At 46.8% G+C, this 26,493-nt stretch overlaps 1 protein-coding gene across 2 annotated transcripts in view; it reads right to left on the bottom strand.

The window, feature by feature from the left end:
• Positions 1 to 26,493, bottom strand: part of MOGAT2 (monoacylglycerol O-acyltransferase 2) — a 47,563-nt gene that overhangs the window by 5,730 nt on the left and 15,340 nt on the right. For both annotated transcript variants that reach the window (XM_082219513.1, XM_082219512.1), the window contains exons 2-5: positions 24,611 to 24,789; positions 5,266 to 5,470; positions 2,584 to 2,758; positions 1,374 to 1,573 (exon numbers count right to left, since the gene is read on the bottom strand). In XM_082219513.1, coding sequence (XP_082075639.1) covers positions 1,374 to 1,573; positions 2,584 to 2,758; positions 5,266 to 5,470; positions 24,611 to 24,789 — 759 coding nt within the window. The remainder of the gene's footprint in view (positions 1 to 1,373; positions 1,574 to 2,583; positions 2,759 to 5,265; positions 5,471 to 24,610; positions 24,790 to 26,493) is intronic.

The following is a 26,493-nucleotide window of genomic DNA, read 5'->3' as shown; positions in this document are numbered from 1 at the left end:
CTCCATGAACACTGAAGAAGAGGCCGTTTTAGATTGCTCTCTCTCTCTAAACGCAATAAAGGAGAGGTCTGACAATGTTTCTGTGCGAATGTATGGGACGGAAAGAAGGCCAGAAGTTGATGTTCTCCCAAAGAAGCAGTAAGGAGAGGTCTGCTGGAAGGAAAAAGTGGAAACATCACAGATGGAACTGCATGGCCAAGCTGGATATTCCACAGAAGGCTGAGTGGAAAGAGAGAAAGACACAGTTTGGTTGAATGTTTACGGAAGAATTAGTAATCTAGGTTCTTCCATACGTCCTGAATTTCCTGGACATATCTGTGATTCGTCTGGCGGAAATAGCATCTGGGCAGAAATTCCGAACATCGTTTGAAATGTCTGGGGAAACCTGGGCAGCCCATGTTGGACGTGTTGATTTTTTGGTGATTTTTTCCCAAAACAGCTCAAAAGCTTTTTCTCCCTTTTTGAAAAATTGCATAAAAAACCCTCATCAACGGGCCCCTCCCTATCCAAAAAAGCTCAACAGTTTTTGTGTCTGGATTTTGACTTTTTGGAATATGGGAACCCTATGTAATCTTCAGCTAAGAAAATCTAGCCCCATGCTTGAATAACTATGTGAATGTAAATACTTTGCATACGTTCTTCTTTCGCTATATGTTCTGCAAGCGAAAGCTTTTTTGAATATTTTAACAAGTGTTTGAATCAGGGGTTAGCTAACTTTTTCAGCAGGGGGCCGGTCCACTGTCCCTCAGACCTTGTGGGGGGCCGGACTATATTTTGAAGGGGAAAAATGAACGAATTCCTATGCCCCACAAATAACCCAGAATGCATTTTAAATAAAAGGACACATTCTACTCATGTAAAAACACCAGGCAGGCCCCACAAATAACCCAGAGATGCATTGTAAATAAAAGGACACATTCTACTCATGTGAAAACATGCTGATTCCCAGACAGTCTGCGGACCGGATTTAGAAGAGTTTGGATTTGATATCCCGCCTTTCACTCCCTTTAAGGAGTCTCAAAGCGGCTAACATTCTCCTTTCCCTTCCTCCCCCACAACAAACACTCTGTGAGGTGAGTGGGGCTGAGAGACTTCAAAAAAGTGTGACTAGCCCAAGGTCACCCAGCAGCTGCATGTGGAGGAGTGGAGACGCGAACCCGGTTCCCCAGATTACAAGACTACCGCTCTTAACCACTACACCACACTGGCTTTAGAAGAGGATTGCGATGGATCCGGCCCCCAGGCCTTAATTTGCCTACCCATGGTTTGGACACTGCTTTAATTTCCAGAAAATAGTAATAAAAATAGTAAAGAAAATAGCACAGGATTGGGCTTCCCAGCTGCAGTTTAGCTACTCTCCCAACCAGACTTACCCACAGTGTGGATCGGTCGCCGATACGGAATGAGCCCAAAACTGTACTGAAAGATCCCACGGGCATGGAAGAGTGGGAGAGAGATCCCCATGATCTTTTGCAAACGCTCTTGGATCCACCGCAGCCAGCCGCCCTTGGGGTTTTCGACTTGATCAAAGAGCTCGTTCTCGCCGAAGGAAAACACAGGGACAAGAGGAGTGCTGGAGGAGGGGGCAGAGGAATGGAAAAGAAGGTGTTGCGTCATCATCATCATAATGCCCGAAGCACAACCAGTGTTTATACCAGGGGTAAGGAGCCTCACCCCAACTTGGAACACCGTCTAGGAGTGGATCCTGGATTTGATGCGGCCCCGCTGTGGGTTAAACCACAGAGCCTAGGACTTGCCGATCAGAAGGTCGGCGGTTCGAATCCCCTGCTCCTGCCAACCTAGCAGTTCAAAAGCATGTCAAAGTTCAAGTAGATAAATAGGTACCACTCCGGCGGGAAGGTAAACGGTGTTTCCGTGTGCTGCTCTGGTTTGCCAGAAGCGGCTTAGTCATGCTGGCCACATGACCCGGAAGCTGTACGCCGGCTCCCTTGGCCAGTAAAGCGAGATGAGTGCCGCAACCTCAGAGTCGGCCACGACTGGACCTAATGGTCAGGGGTCCCTTTACCTTTACCTATGAGCCCGAAAAAGCGAGGCCTGGGGCCCGGTGAGGCTCTGCCCCTTGCCCTCGATGGCGACTTGTCCAATGTCAACACTGCTTTTGCAATCCAAGGCAGGAAGCAAAAGCCGGAGATTTTCCTGGATCCCTGATGAGCTGTGCTTGACCTGACGGCTCAGCGGTTGTATAAAGTTACAGAACCATCAGGGCTAGGAGCCATCAATAGCTCCCTCTTCCTCCATGAATTTCTCTCACCCTCTTTCAAAGCCCTCCAAGTTGGGGGCCATCACTGCCCTCTTGCATTTGCAGGTAGCCGTGCCCAGTGGCGTAGCGTGGGGGGTGCAGGGGGGGCCGGCTGCACCGGGCGCAACATCTGGGGGTTAGGGTTAGGGTGCGCAAATGCACGGATTAGGGGGCGCAAATCCACGGGTTAGGGGGCGCAAATTACTTGCCTTGCCCCGGGTGCTTACAACCCACGCTACGCCACTGGCCTTGCCACCAGAGTTAATATTTTGTACGGGATTTGCACAACGCAGTCCTTCGCCCAACAGCGCGCCACGACTCACCCATGATGTATAGCTAGCCGAACAAACCCCTTCCGGTTTGCCAACAACAGAGTACAAGCCCCTGGCCGGGCGTCCAGAGCTTCTTGGGCTCCTCCCACAGCGATGGTGAGGACATTCCCTCCTCCTGCCCTCCGTAGGACGTTGGCAGCCGTTTCCTTGTCAGATGGGACTAAACCTGGGTATGAAATTCAGGAGACGTGAGAGTAAGCTCCCTGAAAACCATCAGTACAGTGGTACCTCGGGTTACATACGCTTCAGGTTACAGACTCCGCTAACCCAGAAATAGTACTTCAGGTTAAGAACTTTGCTTCAGGATGAGAACAGAAATTGTGCTCTGGCGGCGCGGCAGCAGCAGTAGGCCCCATTACCTAAAGTGGTGCTTCAGGTTAAGAACAGTTTCAGGTTAAGAACAGACCTCCGGAACGAATTTAGTACTTAACCCAAGGTACCACTGTAGTGTTATTAATAGTACTATTATTTTGCAAATGCCTTTGCGGGACATCTTCAGGATAATAATAATAATAATAATAATAATAATAATAATAATAATTTTTATTTATACCCCTCCCTCCCCAGCCAAGACCGGGCTCAGGGTGGCTAACACCAGGAATAAAAACAAGATTAAAATACAACATTAAAATGCAGCCTCATTGCAGTAGAAACTCAGATCAAAAACTTTTGGGTGATGAAAACGTCAAATCTTCACCAAGGCCAACTATCCAGACTGGTCCTACGTGGGCCAGAAAAAAGCCAGGGAAGTCCCCAAATAGGAGCTCCATCACAGGAGGCGAAAGGAAAAAGGAAAGAGGGAATCAAATAGATTCCAAGCCAATGGCCAGGTGGAACAACTCTGTCTTACAGGCCCTGCGGAAAGAAATCAGATCCCACAGGGCCCTGGTCTCATAAGATAGAGCGTGTTGAAAAGGCCCTGGCTCTGGTTGAGGCTAAGGGGTAAGGCGTAAACCTTACACAAGCCCAGAGATGGGTCCATAAGATGGTTAGATGGTGCCTTCTTCCAGCAACCCCTGCAGCCAAGCTGGTGGCAAATGTATTGCTTGCCTTTCCTTTGAACCACATCAGCGAGACCAAGGGGAAGGGGTCTTGTCGTCTGGGCAGCCCAGGACCTACAGACACAGTGCCCAGGCTCGCACCCCAAGTAATTTCAGTGCTGCAAAAATCATGCAGGAGGCAGCAGTTACAAGCTACTAGTGTCTGCCGTCATAGCAAGGGCCGTGATTCTCCAGGAATTCGATTTCACCCCTGGAAGCACACTCCATTGTCTCTCAGGGCGGATGGATGCCAAGACACTCTTTTTGCAAAACTCTTTGTGTGCAAAACGTGTAAGGCCTTGTGGTGCCTCAGTTTACCTAATGGAAAGCCTTCTGGGTGCAGGGGCAGAGGACCTGTGGCTCTTCAGATACTGGTGGACTCCCATCATCGCTTGGACTACTGCAATGCGCCTACGTGGGGCTACCTTTGAAGGTGACCCAGAAGCTACAACTAATCCAGAATGCGGCAGCTAGACTGGTGACCATGAGTGGCCGCCGAGACCACATAACACTGGTCCTGAAAGACCTACATTGGCTCCCAGTACGTTTCTGGGCACAATTCAAAGTGTTGGTGCTGACCTGGAAAGCCCTAAAGGGCCTCAAAGGCCGAGTAGACCTGAAGGAGCGTCTACACCCCCGTCGTTCAGCCTGGACATTGAGGTCCAGCTCCGAGGGCCTTCTGGCGGTTCCCTCATTGCGAGAAGTGAGGTTACGGGGAACCAGGCAGAGGGCCTTCTCAGTAGTGGCATCCGCCCTGTGGAACGCCCTCCCATCAGATTTCAAGGAAATAAACAACTATCTGACTTTTAGAAGACATCTGAAGGCAGCCCTGCTTAGGGAAGTTTTTAATATTTGATGTTTTACCGTGTTTTTAATATTTTGTTGGAAGCCGCCCAGAGTGGCTGGGGAGGCCTGGCCAGATGGGAGGGGTATAAGTAATAAGTTGTTTGTTTGTTTGTTGTTGTTGTTGCTGCTGCTGCTGCTGCTAACAGCTATGCTGGATGGAGCTTGGGGAGGATGTGAGTCCAATGACATCTGAAAGGTCACAGCTACTGCATCTGGTATGCCCCGCGGAGGACTTTAAGGTCCACAAATGACAACACCTTGGAGGTCCCAAGTCGCAAGGTGGTTAGACTGGTCTCAGCTAGGGCCAGGGCCTTTTCAGTGCTGGCCCCGACTTGGTGGAACGCTCTGTCCCAAGAGACTAGGGCCCTGCGGGACTTGACATCTTTCTGCAGGGCCTGCAAGACAGAGCTGTTCCGCCTGGCCTTTGGTTTGGACTCAGTCTGACCCTTATGTTTCCCTCCCCTTATGGTTTTGATCTATGGGCTACTATTAAAATGAGGCTGCATTTTAAATTGCATTTTTAACCTGTATTTTAAATTGTTTGGTTTTTTTAATTGTAATTTTACTGGTGTTAGCTGCCCTGAGCCCGGCTCTGGCCGGGGAGGGCAGGATAGAAATAAAATTTTATTATTATTACTGGGTGCAGGGAGTTTACAAAAGCACAGACTCTCTCTCTCTCTCTCTCTCTCTCTCTCTCTCTCTCTCTCTCTCTCTCTCTCCCCCCCCTTATTGCACCAGCCAGACACTGGCTTGTATCAACCGCCCTGAGCACCGCAGCTCTTCTTACCTCCACTCATCAGATAATCACGGAAAAAAGGGAATCTGAACCACAGGTTCAGCATCATCAAATGAGGCGTCAGTCCTGGGAAGATCTTGGAAAACCCAGTTGCCTCCGTGCAGAAATTGAGGAAGGCCCCAGCCACCAGGACTCCGTGGGGGTGGAAGCCGAAGATGTAGTTCTCTGTAGGGTCCAGTTCCACCGTCTTCACCAGCTGTAAGAAGACCAAAGTCATTTAGGGCTCCTGCAGGACTCACCTTCTGAACTGGGAGCATGAGAGAACAGAGCAAGACCATTCACCGTATTTTTTGCTCTATAAGACGCACCAGACCACAAGACGCACCTAGTTTTTGGAGGAGGAAAACAAGAAAAAAAATATTCTGAATCTCAGGAGCCAGAACAGCAAGAGGGATCGCTGGGCAGTGAAAGCAGAAATCCCTCTTGCTGTTCTGGCTTCTGGGATAGCTGTGCAGCCTGCATTCGCTCCATAAGACACACACACATTTCTCCTTTTTAGGAGGGGAAAAGTGAGTCTTATAGAGCAAAAGATACGGTATTTTCTTTTTCTTTTTTCACATTACTTCCCCAAATGCATCATGGGAACTGTAGTTTCCCTCACACAGAGCTATAATTCTCAGCAACAAACTGCAGTACCTAGGATTCTTTGTGGTGTGTCATGTGAGAGATACATACATACATATATGTATATGCAGGTTTTGGTGTCTTCGGGTGTCTTCCCGTGTAAGAGTCGGGGTGTCTGTGCGACGTTTCGACGAGGTCTCACTCGTCATCTTCAGGCTGGTGCTTTCGGCTTCTTGTTACTGGAACAGAGCAGAATCTGGTGTTTGAGTTCCTATAAATACTGTTGAGGGGTGTGGTGTATAGCCTCCAACGTTCTGGGCAGAGAGGAAGTTCCTAGATTAGTGTGCCTTTTCTTCTTTTGTTCCTTAATTACTTGAGACACCAGAACCAGAGGCACACAGAATGCCGTCACCAATCAACCACACCAGACCCAAACCCAGACCCTCTCCACAGACATATTACAGACTCCATCCAGTAGCCAAACTATAGTGGCACCTCCGGATGCTGCACCCCCCTGCAATCCCTACACAGATCTGGCTGGCACAAGGCACAAAACCACAGCTCGCCCCTATACACGAAGCCAAGCCAGAGCACAACTAAATGCAGCACAGCCATCTTCTCAGAAAAACTCTTCACAAGCTCAAGAGGTCAAGACACGAAAGCTTTAGCAACTAATCTACACTTAATGACCCACCCAGTGGTATTCAGAATATCACTCATGAAATCACTCAAGATATCCCTCAAGTAATTAAGGAACAAAAGAAGAAAAGGCACACTAATCTAGGAACTTCCTCTCTGCCCAGAACGTTGGAGGCTATACACCACACCCCTCAACAGTATTTATAGGAACTCAAACACCAGATTCTGCTCTGTTCCAGTAACAAGAAGCCGAAAGCACCAGCCTGAAGATGACGAGTGAGACCTCGTCGAAACGTCGCACAGACACCCCGACTCTTACACGGGAAGACACCCGAAGACACCAAAACCTGCATTCCTGTACCCGTGAAAATCTACGAAAGCATATATGTATATATATATATTCTAATCCACATTTCAAAATATTCATTTAAACAACCTTAAATCACTGACTTCCCTTCTTCTCTTTCCATGGTTCATTTTGCATGCCACACAACCCTGCATATTTTACATGAACTAAACCATTCAGTATTCCATTGTTACATCCATCAAAACTTATTTACACTGTTGAATTCATCTTAATGCTACTAGCATTTTTAAATGAACACAATTTCACCCATATATTCAGTAAACATTTTCCAGCCTTCTTTAAATGTACATTCTTCTTGTTCTCTTATTCTATGCGTTAAATCTGCAAGCTGCGCGTATTCCATCAGTTTAAGTTGCCATTCTTCTTTGGTTGGGACCTCACTCGTTTTCCATTTTGGGGCTAGCAAAACACAGACTGCAGAAGCGGAGCAAGAGCATTTCTACAGAACTGAGGACCGATTTGCACAGTCATTGTGCTACCACAAGCTTTCTTTTTCTTTTTCAGGCACCCCGAAGTCTTGCAAATGCTCTCCTACCCCTCGGAATCTGCTTCAGCCACAGTTATTGCCTGGTACACTAGAATCGTAGTATCATAGAACTGTAGAGCTGGAAGGGACCCCAAAGTTCTGTGGGATGTAGACACAGGAGCAGTCAATGACAACATTCCTAGAGTGTACATGTTAGAACATGGGGAGGGATGTCTGTCCAGCAAGCAGGTAAACTTCCTGGGGATGGACTTCCTCCGCATGTGACCAGAGGTGGGTGTGGCCTCACCTGTGCAGGTAATGACAAAAGCACAGGGCAGGCAGCCATCTCTCTCTCTCTCTCTCTGCCATCTTCCTTCGATGAGGAAACATCTAAGGATGCTCTCTTGGCTCCCAGCCAAGAGAGGAGATAAGGTCTATCTTGCTACAAGATAGATTCTAAATGTATGTAACCTTTTTTAAGCTGTCTGCCTTCTGGGATCATATTGTGAACAGAACGTGAGTAAACTCTTTTATACTTTTATAAAGACTGTGTCGTGTCTTGTATTTTAAGAGGGAACAAAAGGGGAAATTACCAGAGTAATTATTATAGAGGTTCTAGCGAACCTGTGCACACGTTACCGTTGCGAACTTAAAGGGGAATGTCTATAAACTCTGCTGGATACTTTGGGAACTTGTTAGCACAAGTTGGATAAGGATATAATTAGTCAATATATCCTCTCCTGCACCCCAGAACATTCCCACAAGTTCATCTAGTCCAACCCCCTGTAATGCAAGAATCCTTCCCACAGCTATCATTGGGTGGGCTCGAACCGCCAACCTGTTGCGATATTCCGTTCAACCTTCAGAACAGATATGTGGAATTGTTGTGTGTCACATGAAGAAGAAGAAGAGTTTGAATTTGATATCCCGCTATCACTACCCGAAGGAGTCTCAAAGTGGCTCACAATCTCCTTTCCCTTCCTCCCCCACAACAAACACTCTGTGAGGTGAGTGGGGCTGAGAGACTTCAGAGAAGTGTGACTGGCCCAAGGTCACCCAGCAGCTGCATGTGGAGGAGCAGGGAAGCAAACCCGGTTTACCAGATTATGAGTCCACTGCTCTTATCCACTACACCATGCTGGCTCAGCACAGCTTGCTGGGAACTTCCGTTTGTGTATAGTTTTTGCTTTTGCCGTCTTGCTTTGGACACGAAGGAGGTCGGACATGTTTTCCTTTTGTCCTGATGTATGCTGAATAAGGGACGCGGGTGGCGCTGTGGGTTAACCACAGAGCTTAGGGCTTGCTGATCAGAAGGTCGGCGGTTCGAATCCCCGCGACGGGGTGAGCTCCCGTTCCTCAGTCCCTGCTCCTGCCAACCTAGCAGTTCAAAAGCACATCAAAGTGCAAGTAGATAAATAGGTACCGCTCCAGCGGGAAGGTAAACAGCATTTCCGTGCGCTACTCTGGTTCGCCAGAAGCAGCTTAGTCATGCTGGCCACATGACCCGGAAGCTGTACGCCAGTTCCCTTGGCCAATAAAGCGAAGAACCCCCTGCCTATTGAAATCAAGGAAGTATAATCTTCCTGGTGCCAGCTAAAAACTTTTTGGTTTAAGGAAGCCTGCCCACACATGTAGCAGTTGCAGGTGTCGCTAATTCGCTTTTAGTTTATTGTAATTGTAACGTTTTCAACTGTGTTTTATTAACAATTTCCAAGTTTTGCTTTGCAAAACCTCTCCGGGGGTTTATGACAACCGAGCAGTGTATAAATGTTGTTGAATCAATGAACTTTAAAACCAATAAATGCCATCAGGTCCTGATTTACATTTTGCCCAACTCCGGGAGCAGATTCCAGGGTTAGATGGGGAGACTCTCCTTTATTTCCCATTAAGACATTTCCCTTTAGAGCACTTATTTCTTGGAACAAGCTAGCGGGGAGGGTGGCCGCGTTAGATAACCTAACAGCTTCCCCTTGTCTTATTTCTAAGAATCTCCCTCTGCCTGGAGCTCATTTATCCGCAACAACATCAGGCGCTCTCAGATCTCAGTGGCTGATGACTGGCTTGCCTTGCCCATCTTCCTGATTAATGAGACTTTTACAGATCCATTAGACTTTTACAGAGCCCAGGCTGTGAGCGTTTGTGCCTCGGCCATCACCACGGCTGTTTGCTTTTCCTTACAGAGTCATTTCAGTGAGAGCAGGATAAGGAGGGAATTTTCTCTGGTTTTGCAATGTCCCCAGCCTGGAACATCTGGTTTCACGGCTTGGATTCCCTTCCTGTCCACCAATATCTCCAGTGGAGTCTGGTCCAGTGGGGCAAATGGGACTCAGCCTTCCCTCCACCAACTGAATTGTATAATTGTTGAGTTGGATGGGAACCCCAAGCGTCATCCAGCCCAACCCCACACACAATGCAAGAATCCCAGCTAAGGAATCCCCCGAGCATCCAATCTCTGTTCAGAAAGCTGCAAGGAAGGAGAACCATAGCTGTCAACCGTCCCTTATTTGGCGGGAAAGTCCCTTATCCCAGCGCTGGGTCTCGCTGCTGTCCCTTATTGATGATGTTCCTTCAATTTCCCGGGTTTCAAAGGAAGCAGCTCCTCTCCCTCCCTCCCTGCTGGCCAGGGAGGAGGGAGGCTCCAACTGTGTTGCTTGGCTGCGTTGCTCACCCAATAAGGAGTCTAAGAACGACTGGGGGGGTGGAGCTTGCATGCCTTGTGCCGATCAAATCGGCCGCATTGCCTGGGGACTCGCCTTTGTTCAGCGCTTCCCAGCGGAGAGGTGACGGTGGTTTTCCTTGCTGCATCCCCTTTGCCGGGTTGCTGTGCTGTGGAAACCACCGCTTGAGGCTTCATTTGGCTGCTGGCTGGGCTTTCTGCCTTTGGCTCGGAGGGGCTCAGAAGTTGAACATACCTGTGCTTGGAAAATCTCTTATTTTGGCTGCTGATTCCTTATTTTCAAATCTGTAAGTTGACAGCTATGAGGAGAACCCATCACTTAGGTTAAAGGGCTGGAAAAATCAACAACTAAATCACCTGAAAAGAACACTCACAGTACAGAGGCGGATGGGGAAAGAGCTGTACTTAAGAGACCGGTTGGAAGAGGAAGGCTTTCAGCAGGCGCTGAAAAGACAACACAGACGGCACCTGCCTAATATTCATGGGGAGGGGAGTTCCAAAGGGTAGACACCACTGTCGGGAGCTCAGCCTACACTCGAGTAGGACCCTGGCAGAGACACATGCCCAACTGGCATGTTCCCTCCCTCCTGGTTGATCGTTCGGGAGCTTCAAAAGCTTTCTTCTGCCCAAACATCACAGCGACCGATGCCAACCGACACCGGCACACTTAGGGATCCGCAGAGTCTGCGCAGCTTTGCATAACAGACCTCAGCAACTCAGCATTTTGGCTAATCTACTTTATTGACATATAAACACACACGGAGCACTGCAACATGGCTCCCTCTCTCTCTAGCATCAGACAGCAAAGAGAAAAAGGACAAAGAACAATAGTCCCACTTCACGGAACACGGTAACACAAACATCCTGTCTCCGTCACTTCCCACTCTGTGGAGTCAAAACATTTACCGTCATGTGATAGACAACAATCCCATGACTGCAATCACGGAGCAGGAATTCTAACAGCCACTGCACTAAAGGCCTAATGTTGTGTGGAACTAGGGCTGAGTTAACCATTAACCATTCAGCAAAATAAGCATGTGCTTAGGGCATCACAAAAAAAATCCATTTCCAGATTTACCATGGACCACATGTGCTGCTGAGCAAACACAAACATAATTACAGCCCTTATAGAAGAAAGAAGCCTCCACCCAAAGAAGTAAACAAGATTGGTAAAATATATTATTGAACTATGCAGCATAATTCAGTTATTTGAAACCCAAGTGTCAGGGAACTGACATCGGAACGAGGGGCAAAGGGGAGGCTCCCAGATGATGCTGGCGAAGGACCCAGCAGCAGGGGGAGAAACAGCTCAGTAGAGGGGGAAGCCATTCAGCGCAACACCGGGGATGAAGGGGGGCAGACGGGGGAATTGGAGAGAGGGCTCCAAGACTCTTCACTGGACATCAGTGAGGAGAGCCCAGGTCCTCTGCTACCCACGCCTTCCCTGCGCAGAAGACTCCCGCACAGTGAGAGGAGGAGGAGACTGGGGGTCAAACAACTTTTACGTTGGAAGAGGTTCAAGAAACGCCCATTGACGGATTCTGCCAGTGACTGAGGCAGCCGCGATGAGAAGGGGCTGCGCAGTCAGAAAGGTTTAACAAGGCAAATTAACCGAGAAAGGCACCAGCTTACGCACGAGTAACTCATACCTATTACACCAAGAAAGAGCACTTTTTTTTTTAATGAAACGGGAAAAAATGTTAAAAAATCAGAAGCTTTTCTATTAGGAATTACAGGTAACGGCATTCCAAAGGAACAGAAGGGACTTGTTATGTATGTGACAACAGCCGCACGGATGCTACTAGCCCCGAGATGGGAAGAAGAAAGAGGAATGGCAAACTGATGGACTAATAATAATAATAATAATAATAATAATAATTATTATTATTTATACCACGCCCATCTGGCTGGGTTTCCCCAGCCACTCTGGACGGCTTCCAACAAAACACTAAAATAGAGTAACCTATTAAACATTAAAAGCTTCCCTAAACAGGGCTGCCTTCAGATGTCTTCTAAACGTTTGGTAGTTATTTTTCTCTTTGACATCTGATGGGAGGGCGTTCCATAGGGTGGGCGCCACCACCAAGAAGGCCCTCTGTCTGGTTCCCTGTAACTTTGTCGCTGGACCTCAGTGTCTGGGCAGAATGATGGAGGTGGAGACGCTCCTTCAGGTATACTGGACCGAGGTCGTTTAGGGATTTAAAAGTCAGCACTAACACTTTGAATTGTAATAGGCCGAATTGACTAGACTGAAATGGCAAAGCTGACGGGAAAGCTCAGGAACCAAGAGGACAAAAACTTTTTTGGGGGAAAGAAATTATAACTTATTTAAGAGACCACTGCAAGCAGATAAAAACATAAGCAGGATTTTAATCACACTTGTAACAAATACCATGGATGATATAAATGGGTACAAAATATAGATTATGGAATAATACGCAGTTGTAAATGTTGACAATAGGACCCCTGGAGGGGATGTGGAAAAGTCTCGAGATTCGGAGAAAACTGAATTTGGATTGTTATGAATTGATATTTGTAAAATCAAATAAAAATGTTTTCTCAAAAAATGAACACCAGTTGCTGGAAACCACGGGGGGGGGGGTGCTTTTGCGTTCTAATCCTGCTTGCAGTCTTCCCAAAGGCATCTGGTCATGAGCCTGATCCAACAGTGATCTTCATGTTCTACTTGGGAGTAGGCCTTCCCAACACAAACAACTGTGGAGTAAGCATCATCACCGGAGCACATCCATTAAACAGTGGACGTTTCTCTTTAATGATTAGCCAGCCCTGTTTACCCTCCTTTGCCAGAGAGGAGGTCTCCCATCCCTCTCCCAACTCCTGGTTGCCATGGTACCGGCCCTCACATCCTAAGAAGAGCCTGGAGGCCTTACATAACGCTCTCCAGGTTGTTATACAAGGTAATCTTGCTTAATGGCTCTTCGGAGTGTGTTGTTTGACTAAGGCAACAGGGCAGGGGAGGTGAGAAGGCAGCAGGATCCCGATCATTGGACAGCAAGTTTGTTTGTACTCCGCCCCCCTCCCCATTGTCAGACAGAGATTACTCTTGGGTCACTGAAATTGGGAAAGTGCACGACACCTGAGGTGCTTCCAAGTGTCTCTATTTTCCAGGGACGTCCTGGAACTAAACCAAATGAAAATAAGGTTACCAAAGATGAAGAAAGGGTTGAGAAACACGGCAAAATTAATAAATGTTAGAATGATGATGGTTTAGAAGCTAAGTGGTTTATAGCAGTAATGTTAAAAGAAAGGAATGGTTAAAGCTAAATGAAATTAAGGGAGAGGACTTGCTGAATAAATATTTTGAAATTGGAATACAGAAAGGGGAGGTAGGAGGAGGTCAGCGACGTAAGGATAAGAAAATAAGGGACGGAAATTATACTTGTTTTTTGTCTGTGTTTTGTTTGTTTTTTGTATATAATTTCTGAAATTTTAATAAATACCTATTAAGAAAAAGAAAAAGAAAATAAGGGATCAGCAGCCAAAATAAGGGATTTTCCGGGCACAGGTATGTTCAACTTCTGAGCCCCTCCGAGCCAAAGGCAGAAAGCCCACCCAGCAGCCAAACGAAGCCTCAAGCGGTGGTTCCCACAGCGCAGCAACCCAGCAAAGGGGATGCAGCAAGGAAAACCACTGTCACCTCTCTGCTGGGAAGCGCTGAGCAAAGGCGAGTCCCCAGGCAATGTGGCCGATTTGATCGGCACAAGGCATGCAAGCTCCACCCCCCGTCGTTCTTAGACTCCTTATTGGGTGAGCAATGCAGCCAAGCAACACATTGGAGCCTCCCTCCTCCCTGGCCGGCAGGGAGGGAGGGAGAGGAGCTGCTTCCTTTGAAACCCGGGAAATTGAAGGAACATCATCAATAAGGGACAGCAGCGGGACACGGTGCTGGGATAAGGGAGTTTCCCGCCAAATAAGGGACAGTTGACAGCTATGGTCTGGCCTCCATCCCTCTTTCCTTTCTTCTCTCCCTCTTCTGATGTCCTCTCGCACCTCTGCCTACCAAAGCCTTGTGTGGTTGTTTCTTGCTGACCAGGCGGTGCTGGTTGCCAGGAGCTGAAGCGGCTTCAGGGTAAGCAAGCAAGTGGGTGAAGGAGTCCAGCTCTTGCTGTTGGGAATGGGATGGGCAAGGGGGACGGCAGGCAGGCCTTTGGCCAAATGAAATATTCTCGGCCACCTTATCCTGCCTGCACTCAGAGGTGGGGATTATTGTGTTGTTTCTCCTGGTTGTACTGCTGTAACCCGTCCTGGAACTTTAGGTGAAGGGAGGGGAGAGTTCTTCCTGATGTTTCATCAGAATCCATTTCCTCGTATCTCTCTCTCTCGCTCTCTCTTTTTAAAACCTTTTTTATTAAGTTTAACATTGCAAATTTAAATTCAACCGTTAAACATCAACATTGAATCATTTGATTCCCCAACAGCAGCAGGAAGACTACTCATCGCGAAATATTGGAAGACACAGGAGCTACCCACACTGGAAGAATGGCAGATGAAGGTGATGGACTACATGGAATTGGCAGAGATGACTGGCAGAATCCGTGACCAGGGAGAAGAGTCGGTGGAGGAAGATTGGAAGAAGTTTAAAGATTACTTGCAGAAGCACTGTAAAATCAAGGAATGTTGAAATGACGTTTGAGTGAAAATAAGTGGTACTGGTAAAGAGATGCTTAAGAAAATGTAAATAGGGATTGATAATTGGAAATGGATATTTATAATAATAGATTAACATATGGAGTAAGGATGAATGTTAGAGGGTAAGGATTTGCTGAATTTAATATTTGAACTGGAATACAAAATGGGAGGTGTGAGGAGGTCAAGAAACTAGTGAAGAAAATATAAGATTTGAAAATATTAATCTATTTTTCAGTTTTGATTTTTGGCTTTTTTCTTTGTTCTTATTCTTTATTCTTTACTTTTTATTTTTTCTTCTATGAACTGTTTTTCTACTGTGTATCTTATTTGTTTTGCTTTTGTAGTTTGAATGTTGGAATTTGTTGGAATTTGTTCTTACTGTTTGTGAAATATTAATAAATATCATTTAAAAAAATATGAATCATTTGACCCCCCTTTGCTCTTCCATGGTTACCATTATCAATCTTTTTTCAACTGCTTCACTTATTTTCTCTATTTTTTTTCAATAATCCTCCCCCCCCCTTGGTTTTTTCCAAACACATTACAAGCGTTATTCAAATCCTGCCAAAGTTTTTAGTTCTTTGCAGTGTTCTCTCTTAAATACATTATAATTCCCCCCCTTTTCCTTCTTAAAATTCTTCTCTTCCTGGTTTCTGATTCTCCAGGTCATTCTCGCCATTTCGGCATAGTCCATCATCTTCATCAACCATTCCTCTCTAGTCGGGACTTTATCTTCTTTACATCTCTTTTATCCGTGCTGCTATGGTTGCATACATAAATAGTTGTTTTCTCTCTCTTTTAAAAAACTTTTTATTAAGTTTATTTTACAACACATACACACACACTCATAAAACTAAACATAAAATTAATAATACACAACCAAAAACCAAACAAAAAACAAAGAAATACAAATAAAACATAGTAACATACGGAAACTTACACAGATCTAATAGTCAACAATCTATCTATCTAAAAAATATTTCAGTTCTTCTTCTCTTCCAGTTGACTTCCTTCATCCTCAACACGGTTTTCTTTTTATCTCTCCTTAGTTCTTTATTACCCCATTTTCTTTCTGTTTTTAGCTTTTAGACCATAATTTATTTTGCAGAAGTTAATCAAAACAAGTCCAAGTAGTAATTTGAGGGCACTGTTTTTAAGGTATTCTCTATATTTTCCCCATTCTTTTTTTTGAAATTTTTGCTCAGGCTGACCCCTAATGACTTCTGTCAATCTAGCCAATTCAATAAAGTCAAATAATTTATCTTGCCACTCTCTTTTTGACGGTATTGTTCCCCCCTCCCAATTTTTGGCAATTAGTGTTCTCGCAGCCCCTGTAGCATAAAGGAATATTTTCTTATTTTCTCTGGCTATAAACAGTCGTCGTATCTCAATCCGATGGTGCTTCTCTCCAGAGCCGCAGAAAACGGGCTGGCTCCATCTTCTGTGTGACAGTCCTTCCGATATCCCATCTTCTTTGTGTGTCTCTTCTTTCTCTCTGCCCCTGGGTCTTGGAGCGCCACTTCCTGGATTAACGCTGGCAAAGGGTGGTTGGGCAGAGAGCCCAGGTCCCATCATCACTTCACCTCTTTATCCCCAGACACACTCCCTCGTTTGTGCCGCAGAGATATTATGGGAAGATTAGAGGGCTCTGGTTAATCTCTCGGGAGTGGCTAAGCCTCAGGTAAGAAACCTTCAACACACAGCTCCACACCGGGAGAGTGACAAGGAAATCCAGCTCTCGCCTCTGGAATTGGCAGGCACCTGATTGGCGCTTTGAGAGCCAATGGAAGAACCGCACGTCCAAAAGACTGGTCTGGGAAAATGACAGCTCCGGGTTCAAATATATTCAGAGTCGAGAGTGGATTTCATGCTCTTTATTCAGCTCATAGTGGTGAAGAGGAATGGAAGTTCCCCCAGAATGTCTGCTTTATATACATTATTTACACAATGGGCCCCACGTGATTGGCTAATTCCGGGATTCTCCTGTAGGCCAATCAGGTTGCGGATTCACTTTTACCTGGAGCTGGATTGGGTGGCTCCTGTGGACCAATCAGACTGCTGCATTCTGGATCCTATTCTAGGACCAATCAGACTGCAGCAACCCAAAATAAGAAGCTAATGGAGGGGGAGAGGGAAGAATAGGGGTGACCATATTGAGAGCCAGTGTGGTGTAGTGGTTAAGAGCAGTGGACTCGTAATCTGGTGAACCAGGTTCGCTTCCCCGCTCCTCCACATGCAGCTGCTGGGTGACCTTGGGCCAGTCACACTTCTTTGTAGTCTCTCAGCCCCACTCACCTCACAGAGTGATTGTTGTGGGGGAGGAAGGGAAAGGAGAATGTTAGCCGCTTTGAGACTCCTTAAAGGAAGTGAAAGGCGGGATATCAAATCCAAACTCTTCTTCTTCTGACCGTAGCCAACCTCTACGAGTTCCACCTTCCCACTCCAAAGGAGGGTTTGTAGGAGACTGGACAGACCTTGTAGCTCAGGGTGCTTCAGAGCAAGCTCAGGAGTGTCGTCTCTGGTTGGGGTGTATGGGATTTTGCCGTTCCCGTGGCTCCCGATTCGATAGATTAAGCCAGAGGGCGCGATGGGACGTGTCTGGAGTAGCACAGGAGGACCACGCTGAAAGCATTTTCACTCCCAAACTGACCAAATGTTTTCTCTGCCAAGAGGGAGGAGGTGGGGGAGCCTCCCCATTGTTTTTTTGTTCCCAAATCCTGTCTTAAGGGTATGTCTGTGTATGAATAGGGCGAGCCAGGCTCCCCAGGTAATCCAGTCAAGTGACCGTTAACAGGTAACCTGGCAGACAGGGTAAAAACAACGCACTCAGATTTCTGTTGTAGACCGCCTCTTCTGTGATGTAGGTATCTGGGGGTGGTCTTGGACTCCCAAGGAGGGCAATTTAAAATGCCTACATAAAGGCGGACACACCTTGGTTCTGGGTCCTCCTCCTTCTCGTGTGTGGGGGGAGCACCCTGTTGCAACAGTTCAGTAAAGATCAGGCTTCCTAGCTGCTTTGCTTCTCAATATTCTCTGGTTGGCCTCTCTTATTCTCTCCTACTGATGGAGAACCTGCAAAGGACTCTATAAGGGTTCTTGTGTCCCCCATAAGGGAATAAGGGCAAATTTACATTTATTGCAGGCACCTCAAAATATTTGGTAAGTCCCTTAAGGCTTTGTGTTTGATCTCCCAACTTCACCCCCCCCATACAGTTAGCCCTTCACATGGATTTGGACCCAAATTCACCCTCGAGCATCACTCTCAGCCTCACCATCCAAGCCAAGAAGAGTTTGTGATCAGCTTGAATGTGCTATAGAGATTCATGTGAAGCCACACAAGATTTGCTCGATATCAACACCTTCCAGAGAAGTAAAGATGAATGGAAAAGATAAAAGCCCTGAGAGCCACAATCAAGCTCATCGAAGCCGAATGTAGGAAGATTCAGCGCAGGTGAAAGAAAGTCCTTCTTCATGCCGCACAGAGTTAAACTGTGGAACTCCGTGCCTCAAGAGGCAGCAATTGGTACCGGCTTTTGTTGTTTGGTCGTTTAGTCATGTCCAACTCTTCGTGACCCCCTGGACCAGAGCACGCCAGGCCCTCCTGTCTTCCACTGCCTCCCGCAGTTTGGTCAAACTCATGCTGGTAGCTTCGAGAACACTGTCCAACCATCTTGTCCTCTGTCGTCCCCTTCTCCTTGTGCCCTCCATCTTTCCCAACATCAGGGTCTTTTCCAGGGAGTCTTCTCTTCTCATGAGGTGGCCAAAGTCTTGGAGCCTCAGCTTCACGATCTGTCCTTCCAGTGAGCACTCAGGGCTGATTTCCTTCAGAATGGAGAGGTTGGATCTTCTTGCAGTTCATGGGACTCTCAAGAGTCTCCTCCAGCACCAGAATTCAAAAGCACCAATTCTTCGGTGATCAGCCTTCTTTAGGGTCCAGCTCTCACTTCCATACATCACTACTGGGAAAACTGTAGCTTTAACTATACGGACCTTTGTTGGCAAGGTGATGTCTCTGCTTTTTAAGATGGAGTTTTCCAAGAAAACTCCATGGACAAAGACAACAGGTACCGGCTTAGATGGCTTTAAAAGAGAATTGTATACATTTACAAAGGAGAGAGCTATTGATGGCTGCCAGCCACAATGGCTCTGCTCTGCCTCCACAGCTGGAGTCAACTGAATATCAGTTGCTGGAAACCGCAGGAGGGGAGAGGGCTCTTGGGTTTGAATCCTTCTTGTTGGTTTCTCAAAGGCAACTGTTTGTGCCACTGTGAGAACAGGATTCTGGCCTAGATGGGTCACGGGTCTGGTCCCAGGTCGCAAGGAGGTTAGATTGGTCTCAACTAGGGCTAGGGCCTTTTCAGCAATGGCCCCGACTTGGTGGAACGCTCTGTCACAAGAGACCAGGGCCCTGCGGGATTTGACATCTTTCCGGAGGGCCTGCAAGACAGAGCTGTTCCACCTGGCCTTTGGTTTGGACTCAGTCTGACCCTTATGTTTCCCTCCCCTTTGGTCTTGATTTATTGGCTACTTTAAAATGAGGTTGCATTTTAAATTGCATTTTAACCTGTATTTTAAATTGGTGTCCTGCCCCCTATTATGCTTTTACTGTGATTTTATTGGGTGTTAGCCGCCCTGAGCTCGGCTCTGGCCAGGGAGGGCAGGGTATAAATAAAATCTATCATCATCATCATCATCATCATCATCATGCTCTTATCAGCTGAGCTGGTCAGCTGATTCCCAGCTCAATTCCACTCTGGCTAACCTAACTGCGCCTCCGATATCTCCCAATCTACTATATAGTGGGGGGGGGGGTAAAGAGGAAGTATTTGATCCCCTGCTAAATTTGCCCGTTTGCCCTCTGACGAAGAAATGTCCAGTCCATAATTTTAATGCTAGGTTTATTGTAGCTGTGAGAGACAGAATAACAACAGGAAAACCCCAAGAAACCCAGAAGATTCCCCACAGGTTGCAGGCTCCCACAAACATTGTGTAGTTTAATAGTAATCTCTAGAGCACTTTGCATCCTTCCCTGCTGCTGTGATCCTTCTCAAAGCTCCCTTATTAACAGCGCTCCATCCTTTTACAGCATTTTACAGGGAAAATGTCTTTGACGTTTCAGACTGGCATGGACGTTCCTTGGAGCCAAGACTGGTTGTGGGGCGCCACCTGCTGGACAAGTGTCACATGGCAGGTTTCATGCAGGCTCAATATTAAGGGAGGGGGAAATGGGGGGAGCTGTCACTTTTCCAGATGTTGGATTCCAGCCCCGCCCCCAGCCAGCATGCCTAATGGTCAGGGAGGGTGAGAGTTGCAGTCCAACATCAACTAGGGGATAACAGCCTCTCCAACTATCACGGAGGGCCAGACCAGTTGCAATAGCTCACTTGGAAGAGCGTGAGATTCTGTATCTCGGGGTTGTGGGTTTGAGCCCCACGTTGGGCAAAAGATTCCTGCATAGCAGGGGGGTTGGACTAGATGACCCTCGTGGTCACCTTTCAATCCTATGAAATACATTTTTCATTGAATGCACAATTTATCATGTGTATACACACACACACACACACAGTGGTGCCTTGCAAGACGAAAAGAATCCGTTCCGCGAGTCTCTTCGTCTTGCGTTTTTTTTGTCTTACGAAGCAAGCCCATTAGCCGCTTAGCAGATTAGCGCTATTAGCGGCTTAGCGGGCTTAGCGGATCAGCTGATAAGCGGCTTAGTGGATCAGCTGTTAAGCGGCTTAGCGGATCAGCTGATAAGCGGCTTAGCGGCTTAGCGGCTCAGCTGATAAGCGGCTTAGCGGCTCAGCTGTTAAGCGGCTTAGGGGATCAGCTGATAAGCGGCTTAGCGGATCAGCTGATAAGCGGCTTAGTGGCTTAGTATCAGCTGATAAGCGGCTTAGCGGCTTGGGAAAAGGGGGGGGAACCCCGTAGGAACTCGCAAGACATTGTCGTCTTGCGAAGCAAGCCCATAGGAGCTTCGTTTTGCGAAGCACCTCCAAAACGGAAAACCCTATCGTCTAGCGGGTTTTCCGTCTTGTGAGGCATCCGTCTTGCGGGGCACCACTGTAAATATATGAATGAAAGACAAGAGTGCCTGGCGTGCTCTGGTCCATGGGGTCACGAAGAGTTGGACATGACTAAAGGACTAAACAACAACAACAATGGAAAGAGATTGACCCTGCCAAGGAAACTGAAGAACATTTTCAAGTATGCGACAATGGCAGTACAATTCTTAATAGCACAAGGATGGAAGAACGAGGAAATCCCAACAAAAGAAGAGTGGCAAGAGAAACTGATGGACTATGCGGAATTGGCGAAATTGACACACAAACTGCGTGATAAGGACAACTGTGACTTTAAAGAGGAATGGGAACCTTTTACAAAGTACCTAAAGAAATAACAAAATGAACTGGACTCCTTGGCAGGTTTTGAATAAACATACACAATTTTATTATTGGTAACATATAGATAGATAAATTAAGGATCTTTACAACTTTATAATATGCAGAGAATAATGTGTACTGAAAAAAAACAGAGAGGAGCTGAGGGAAGTCTGGGGGGGTATCTTTTCTTTGGGGGGGAGGGGGAGGGGAAAATAGGGGGGAAATGAGGGGACATGTTTTTGATAAATTGTTATGTTGAAATTCTTAATAAAAAATATTTTTTTAAAAAAGAGAGATGAAACCATTTCACCCCTGCAATTTTTCTAAGGACTGAGGGCTGTCGGAAGGGAGGAGGGGCAAAGAGCTCTCCCCCTCCGCAAAATCTCTTAAAAAAAAAAAGTTTTCTGTTTGTTTTTAATTTTTATTTATACCTTTCAGGTTTATACATTTCCTGAATTTTACAATCATTTCGACATTCCAAAAACTTGACTTCCTTCCCCCTCTTTCTGTGGTTGTTTAAAGTTATTTTTTCATATGTATCTTCTGCATATCCAGATTCGTTTAATTTGCTCACTCGATTATCTACTTTAAATACATACTCTTGTTAAACAGCAGGTTGTTACAATAATCCTGCTAATGTTTTTATCTGTTTGCAATTGATCTGTAAATATTCAATAAACCACTTCCAATCTTTTGTAAAAAGTTTGTTATCTTGATTTCTTATTCTTCTGGTAAAGGTAAAGGTAAAGGTAAAGGGATCCCTGACCGTTAGGTCCAGTCGCGGATGACTCTGGGGTTGCGGCGCTCATCTCGCTTTATTGGCCGAGGGAGCCGGCGTACAGCTTCTAGGTTATGTGGCCAGCAGGACTAAGCCGCTTCTGGTGAACCAGAGCGGCGCACGGAAACAACCAGAGCGGTACCTATTTATCTACATGCACTTTGACGTGCTTTCGAACTGCTAGGTGGGCAGGAGCAGGGACTGAGCAATGGGAGCTCACCCCGTCGCGGGGATTCGAACCGGCGACCTTCTGATCGGCAAGCCCTAGGCTCTGTGGTTTAACCCACAGCGCCACCCGCGTCCCAATTCTTCAGGCAAGTTTCGCCATTTCTGCATATATTCCATATGTTTTTGTATCCATTCTTCCTTTGCTGGAACTTCTGCTTCTTTCCATTTGGGGGGCAGGTAACATTCTTGCTGCTGTATTAGCATACATGAATAACTTCCTATTCCGGGGGTCAGCAAGGTTTACCTCGCCTGGGCCGGTTCACTCCAGTGGAGATCCCGCCGTGTGCTGGATCGTGTGTGTGTGTGAGTGAGTGAGTGAGTGAGTGTGCCCGCGATTTCCGGCGTCTGCATTTGCACAGATGTGTTTTTCGGCGCTGTGGAAGCGAGTCCCCACGCCGGTTTTATTAAGTTGTGGGTGGACGTATCAGACAACACAGCGATTCTTCAAACAGCTCTTGTTTATTCACAGGCCAGAACAGAACTGAACTGAAGGGTTCAGCCAGCCTGCTTATATAGAGCTCCACTAGAACGCAACAGTCACAACTTTCTGTAACTATCCAATCACTGAACGTCACTTTCAATCCCTTATTTGCATATGTGGACCTGAGGGAAAACTATCTACAGTATCCCCCTGCTGGCCCAGGGTGAGAACTTCAATACATAACAGGTTTAACGCAGCGCGTGGGAACTCTGTGAGTGGGCGGCTCAGTTCGGGGGCAGCTTGGGAGCCAGTTAAATGACCCCCATGGACTGCATGTGGCTCATGGGCCTTAGGTTGCCAACCCCTGTTCTATACAATTTAGATAGTTCTGTCCCTATACAGTGGACACGTGGGTTGTGAACATGATCCGTGCGGGAGGCACGTTCGCAGCCTGCAGCGTTCGCAACCAGCACCAGCGCGTCTGTGTACGTGTGAGTTGCAATTCGGCACTTCTTTTCTTTTTTAAAAAACTTTTAAAATTCAAAATTAGAACAAAACATTATCCAGAAACATATCATCCTTATATTCCCCCCCCATTTTTCCTCCCTCCCCCCACCCTCCCAAACAAAAGCCACCCACCCCCACCCACAGACTTCCCTCAGTTCCAGTCTTGGGTTTCTCTAAGAATGCTCTTTTCTGCATGTTACAAAGCTGTATAGATCCTCAAAACTATTTAGCTGATTATTATCAATAAAAAGTTTGTGAATGTTTATTCAAAACCTGCCAAGGAGTCCAGTTCGCTTTGTTGTGTCTTCAAATACTTTGTAAAGGGTTCCCATTCATCTTTAAAGTCACAGTTATCCTTGTCCCGTGGCTTATATGTCAGTTTTGCCAGTTCTGCATAGTCCATCAATTTTTCTTACCATGATTCTTTAGTTGGGGTTTCTTCAGTCTTCCATCCTTGTGCAATTAAAACTCTCGCGGCCGTTGTTGCATACATGAAGATGTTTTTCAGCTTTTTGGGCAGATCTTTCCCTACAATCCCTAACAAAAATGCTTCAGGTTTTTAAAGAAATGTTAAATGGAACATTTTCTTCAATTCGTTGTATATCGTTTCCCAATTTTTTTAAATTACATTACAATCCCACCACATATGATAGAATGTCCCCTCCTTTTCCTTACACTTCCCACATATATTTGAACGATTTAGTGCTTCTGCGCATGCACGACCTATGAAACCCAGAAATAACCTGTTCCGGTACTTCCGGGATTCAGAGTGTCCGTAAAGACTCTCCTCCCTGCAAGAGAGGGGAGTGGTTGTGGGCGGGAGCCCGAACTCCGCCCTGGCAGGGGCCTTTGCCCCTACCCCTCCTTACCTGGCCGGCTGGCGCCAATGCCCACCGGAGGCAGCCAGCCAGGTGCCTCCGAGGGGCGTGTTTAGCGGCTTAATGCTGCGGCGCCAGCTCCGCCTCCCCCTCAGTCCTCGCCGTCCCGCAGCGAGTCACCCACTCTCCACTCCCATTTAGCTCAGGGTCTAGGTTTGGCCTTGCTATGGACCTTAGGTTGGTCGCCCTGGTTGTCCAGGGGGCCTGGTAGGAATTTTTCCATTTGGCATTAGGCTTTTTGGTTTTTTCGCCTACCTCGTAGCAATCGTCACAACTTTTGTGGTATTGGTGGGTAGGTTAGGCATTGGGTTCGTGTGTTGTGCTGTGTCAAGGGCTAGGTGTGGCCATCGCCTATGCCTTCAATTTTTGGGTATTCCGTTAAAGGAATCTGGCGGTCGTGTATTCTGTCCGATGCCTGCTTGGCGGGAGGCCATGGCACGACCCCCGGTGACATCAGGGGAGAGCCTATAGTTGGATTAGCATCAACAGGCTCCACCTACTGGTGAATAAACCCACCACCTATAGTCATCCAATGCCTAAGCCAATACCTTTCACTGCTGTAATCAATAAAGTTGTGGCCTTTTCTTGCCCATTAACCGTATAGCACGTGTCCATGTGTATTTATTTCACATAGCGGGGTCGGGCCCTCGATCCACAACCTGAAAAAACGCAACCTGAAGCGTCTGTAACCCGAGGTATGACTGTAATTCCCCAAAGGAAAGTTTCTGGTTTCTTTACAAAGGTTATTTTAAATACCCTCCACAAAATCTTCCACACTTACTGTGGCAGGGAAATAGTCCTTCATGTATCTCCAGGCTACCCAGTTCCGAATGAAGTGGATTCTCCTCCCGCCTTTGGATGGCGTGTCCCAATCGCAGGCCCACCAGGCCGCGTACAGAGCGCTGATCAGCCAGAAGCGGGTGAAGAGGAGGCCGACGAAGATCGCGATGCAGCATTGTGCTACGAAAGGAAAGCACGTTGGTCAGGAGGAGGAAAGGGTGTCCTCAGAACAGGGCCCAGGCAGGAGGCATTTACCCCAGGAAGATGAGGGCAGTTATATACCCCGCCCATGTGGCTCCCAACAATATTAAAAACACAATCAAACATCAAACATTAAAAACTTCCCTAAACAGGGTTGCCTTCAGATGTCTTCTAAAAGTTAGATACAGTGGTACCTCAGGTTAAGTACTTAATTCGTTCCGGAGGTCCGTACTTAACCTGAAACTGTTCTTAACCTGAAGCACCACTTTAGCTAATGGGGCCTCCTGCTGCTGCTGTGCCGCCGGAGCACGATTTCTGTTCTCATCCTGAAGCAAAGTTCTTATCCTGAAGCACTATTTCTGGGTTAGTGGAGTCTGTAACCTGAAGCGTATGTAACCTGAGGTACCACTGTAGTTGCTTATTTCCTTGACATCTGATGGGAGGGCATTCCACAGGGTGGGCGCCACCACCAAGAAGGCTCTCTGCCTGGTTCCCTGTAGCTTTGCTTCTTGCAGTGAGGGAACCACCAGAAGGCCCTCAGAGCTGGATCTCAGTGTCCGGGCTGAACGATGGGGGTGGAGACACTCCTTCAGGTATACTGGTCTGAGGCCGTTTAGGGCTGTCAAGGTCAGCACCAACACCAAAAACATGGGGAGTCAAAGTGGGAAACTCCTTGCAAGCAAAGGAACTAGCTTTGAACAGGGAAGTTTGGTTCTCCTTCTCAGTTGGCAAATGCAGATGGTCATTGTCCAAGAAATAAAGTCGTCTTTTGTGGTAATTGGTTTGTTTCCCATCCTGATTTTTGAACAGGTAAGTATAGTCCTGGAAGCTAGTTGCCCCTGGTGGTTGGGGAAAAAATAATGGCATATTTCTGAACTTTTCAACAAGCATATTGACTTGATGTTGTTGTAGTAGCTGTTTTTGTTGTAACTGATAACTTGCAAGTGCAATGCTTGTTGCAGATTTGTTCTATGGCTTGGAAGTAAATTCTTGCTATACCATAATATTTCCTGCATTGCAGCCTCCAAAGCAAATCTGTTTGAATTTGTATAAAGGTAAGCAGAACTTAAAAAGCAGAGACATCACGTTGCCAACAAAGGTCCGTATAGTTAAAGCTATGGTTTTCCCAGTAGTGATGTACGGAAGTGAGAGCTGGACCATAAAGAAGGCTCATCGCCAAAGAATGGATGCTTTTGAATTCTGGTGCTGGAGGAGACTCTTGAGAGTCCCATGGACTGCAAGAAGATCAAACTGATCCATTCTGAAGGAAATCAGCCCTGAGTGCTCACTGGAAGGACAGATCCTGAAGCTGAGGCTCCAATACTTTGGCCACCTCATAAGAATAGAAGACTCCCTGGAAAAGACCCTGATGCTGGGAAAGATGGAGGGCACAAGGAGAAGGGGACAACAGAGGACGAGATGGTTGGACAGTGTTCTCGAAGCTACCAGCATGAGTCTGACCAAACTGCGGGAGGCAGTGGAAGACAGGAGTGCCTGGCGTGCTCTGGTCCATGGGGTCATGAAGAGTCGGACACGACTAAATGACTAAACAACAACAACAAAAGTAGAACTATCCAACTGTGATAAGATAAGATTGCTGATCTGTGAAAAGGAAACATGAAAACCTATGCTGCTGTATGAATTTGTTCTGAGAACTTAATTGACTGGAACAGCGGTTAAAAT

Source organism: Podarcis vaucheri (genome assembly GCF_965113315.1).
Source record: "Podarcis vaucheri genome assembly, chromosome: 4".
NCBI lineage: Eukaryota > Metazoa > Chordata > Lepidosauria > Squamata > Lacertidae > Podarcis > Podarcis vaucheri.
The sequence above is the reverse complement of the archived record's forward strand: the minus strand, read 5'-3'. Positions and strand labels throughout refer to the sequence as shown.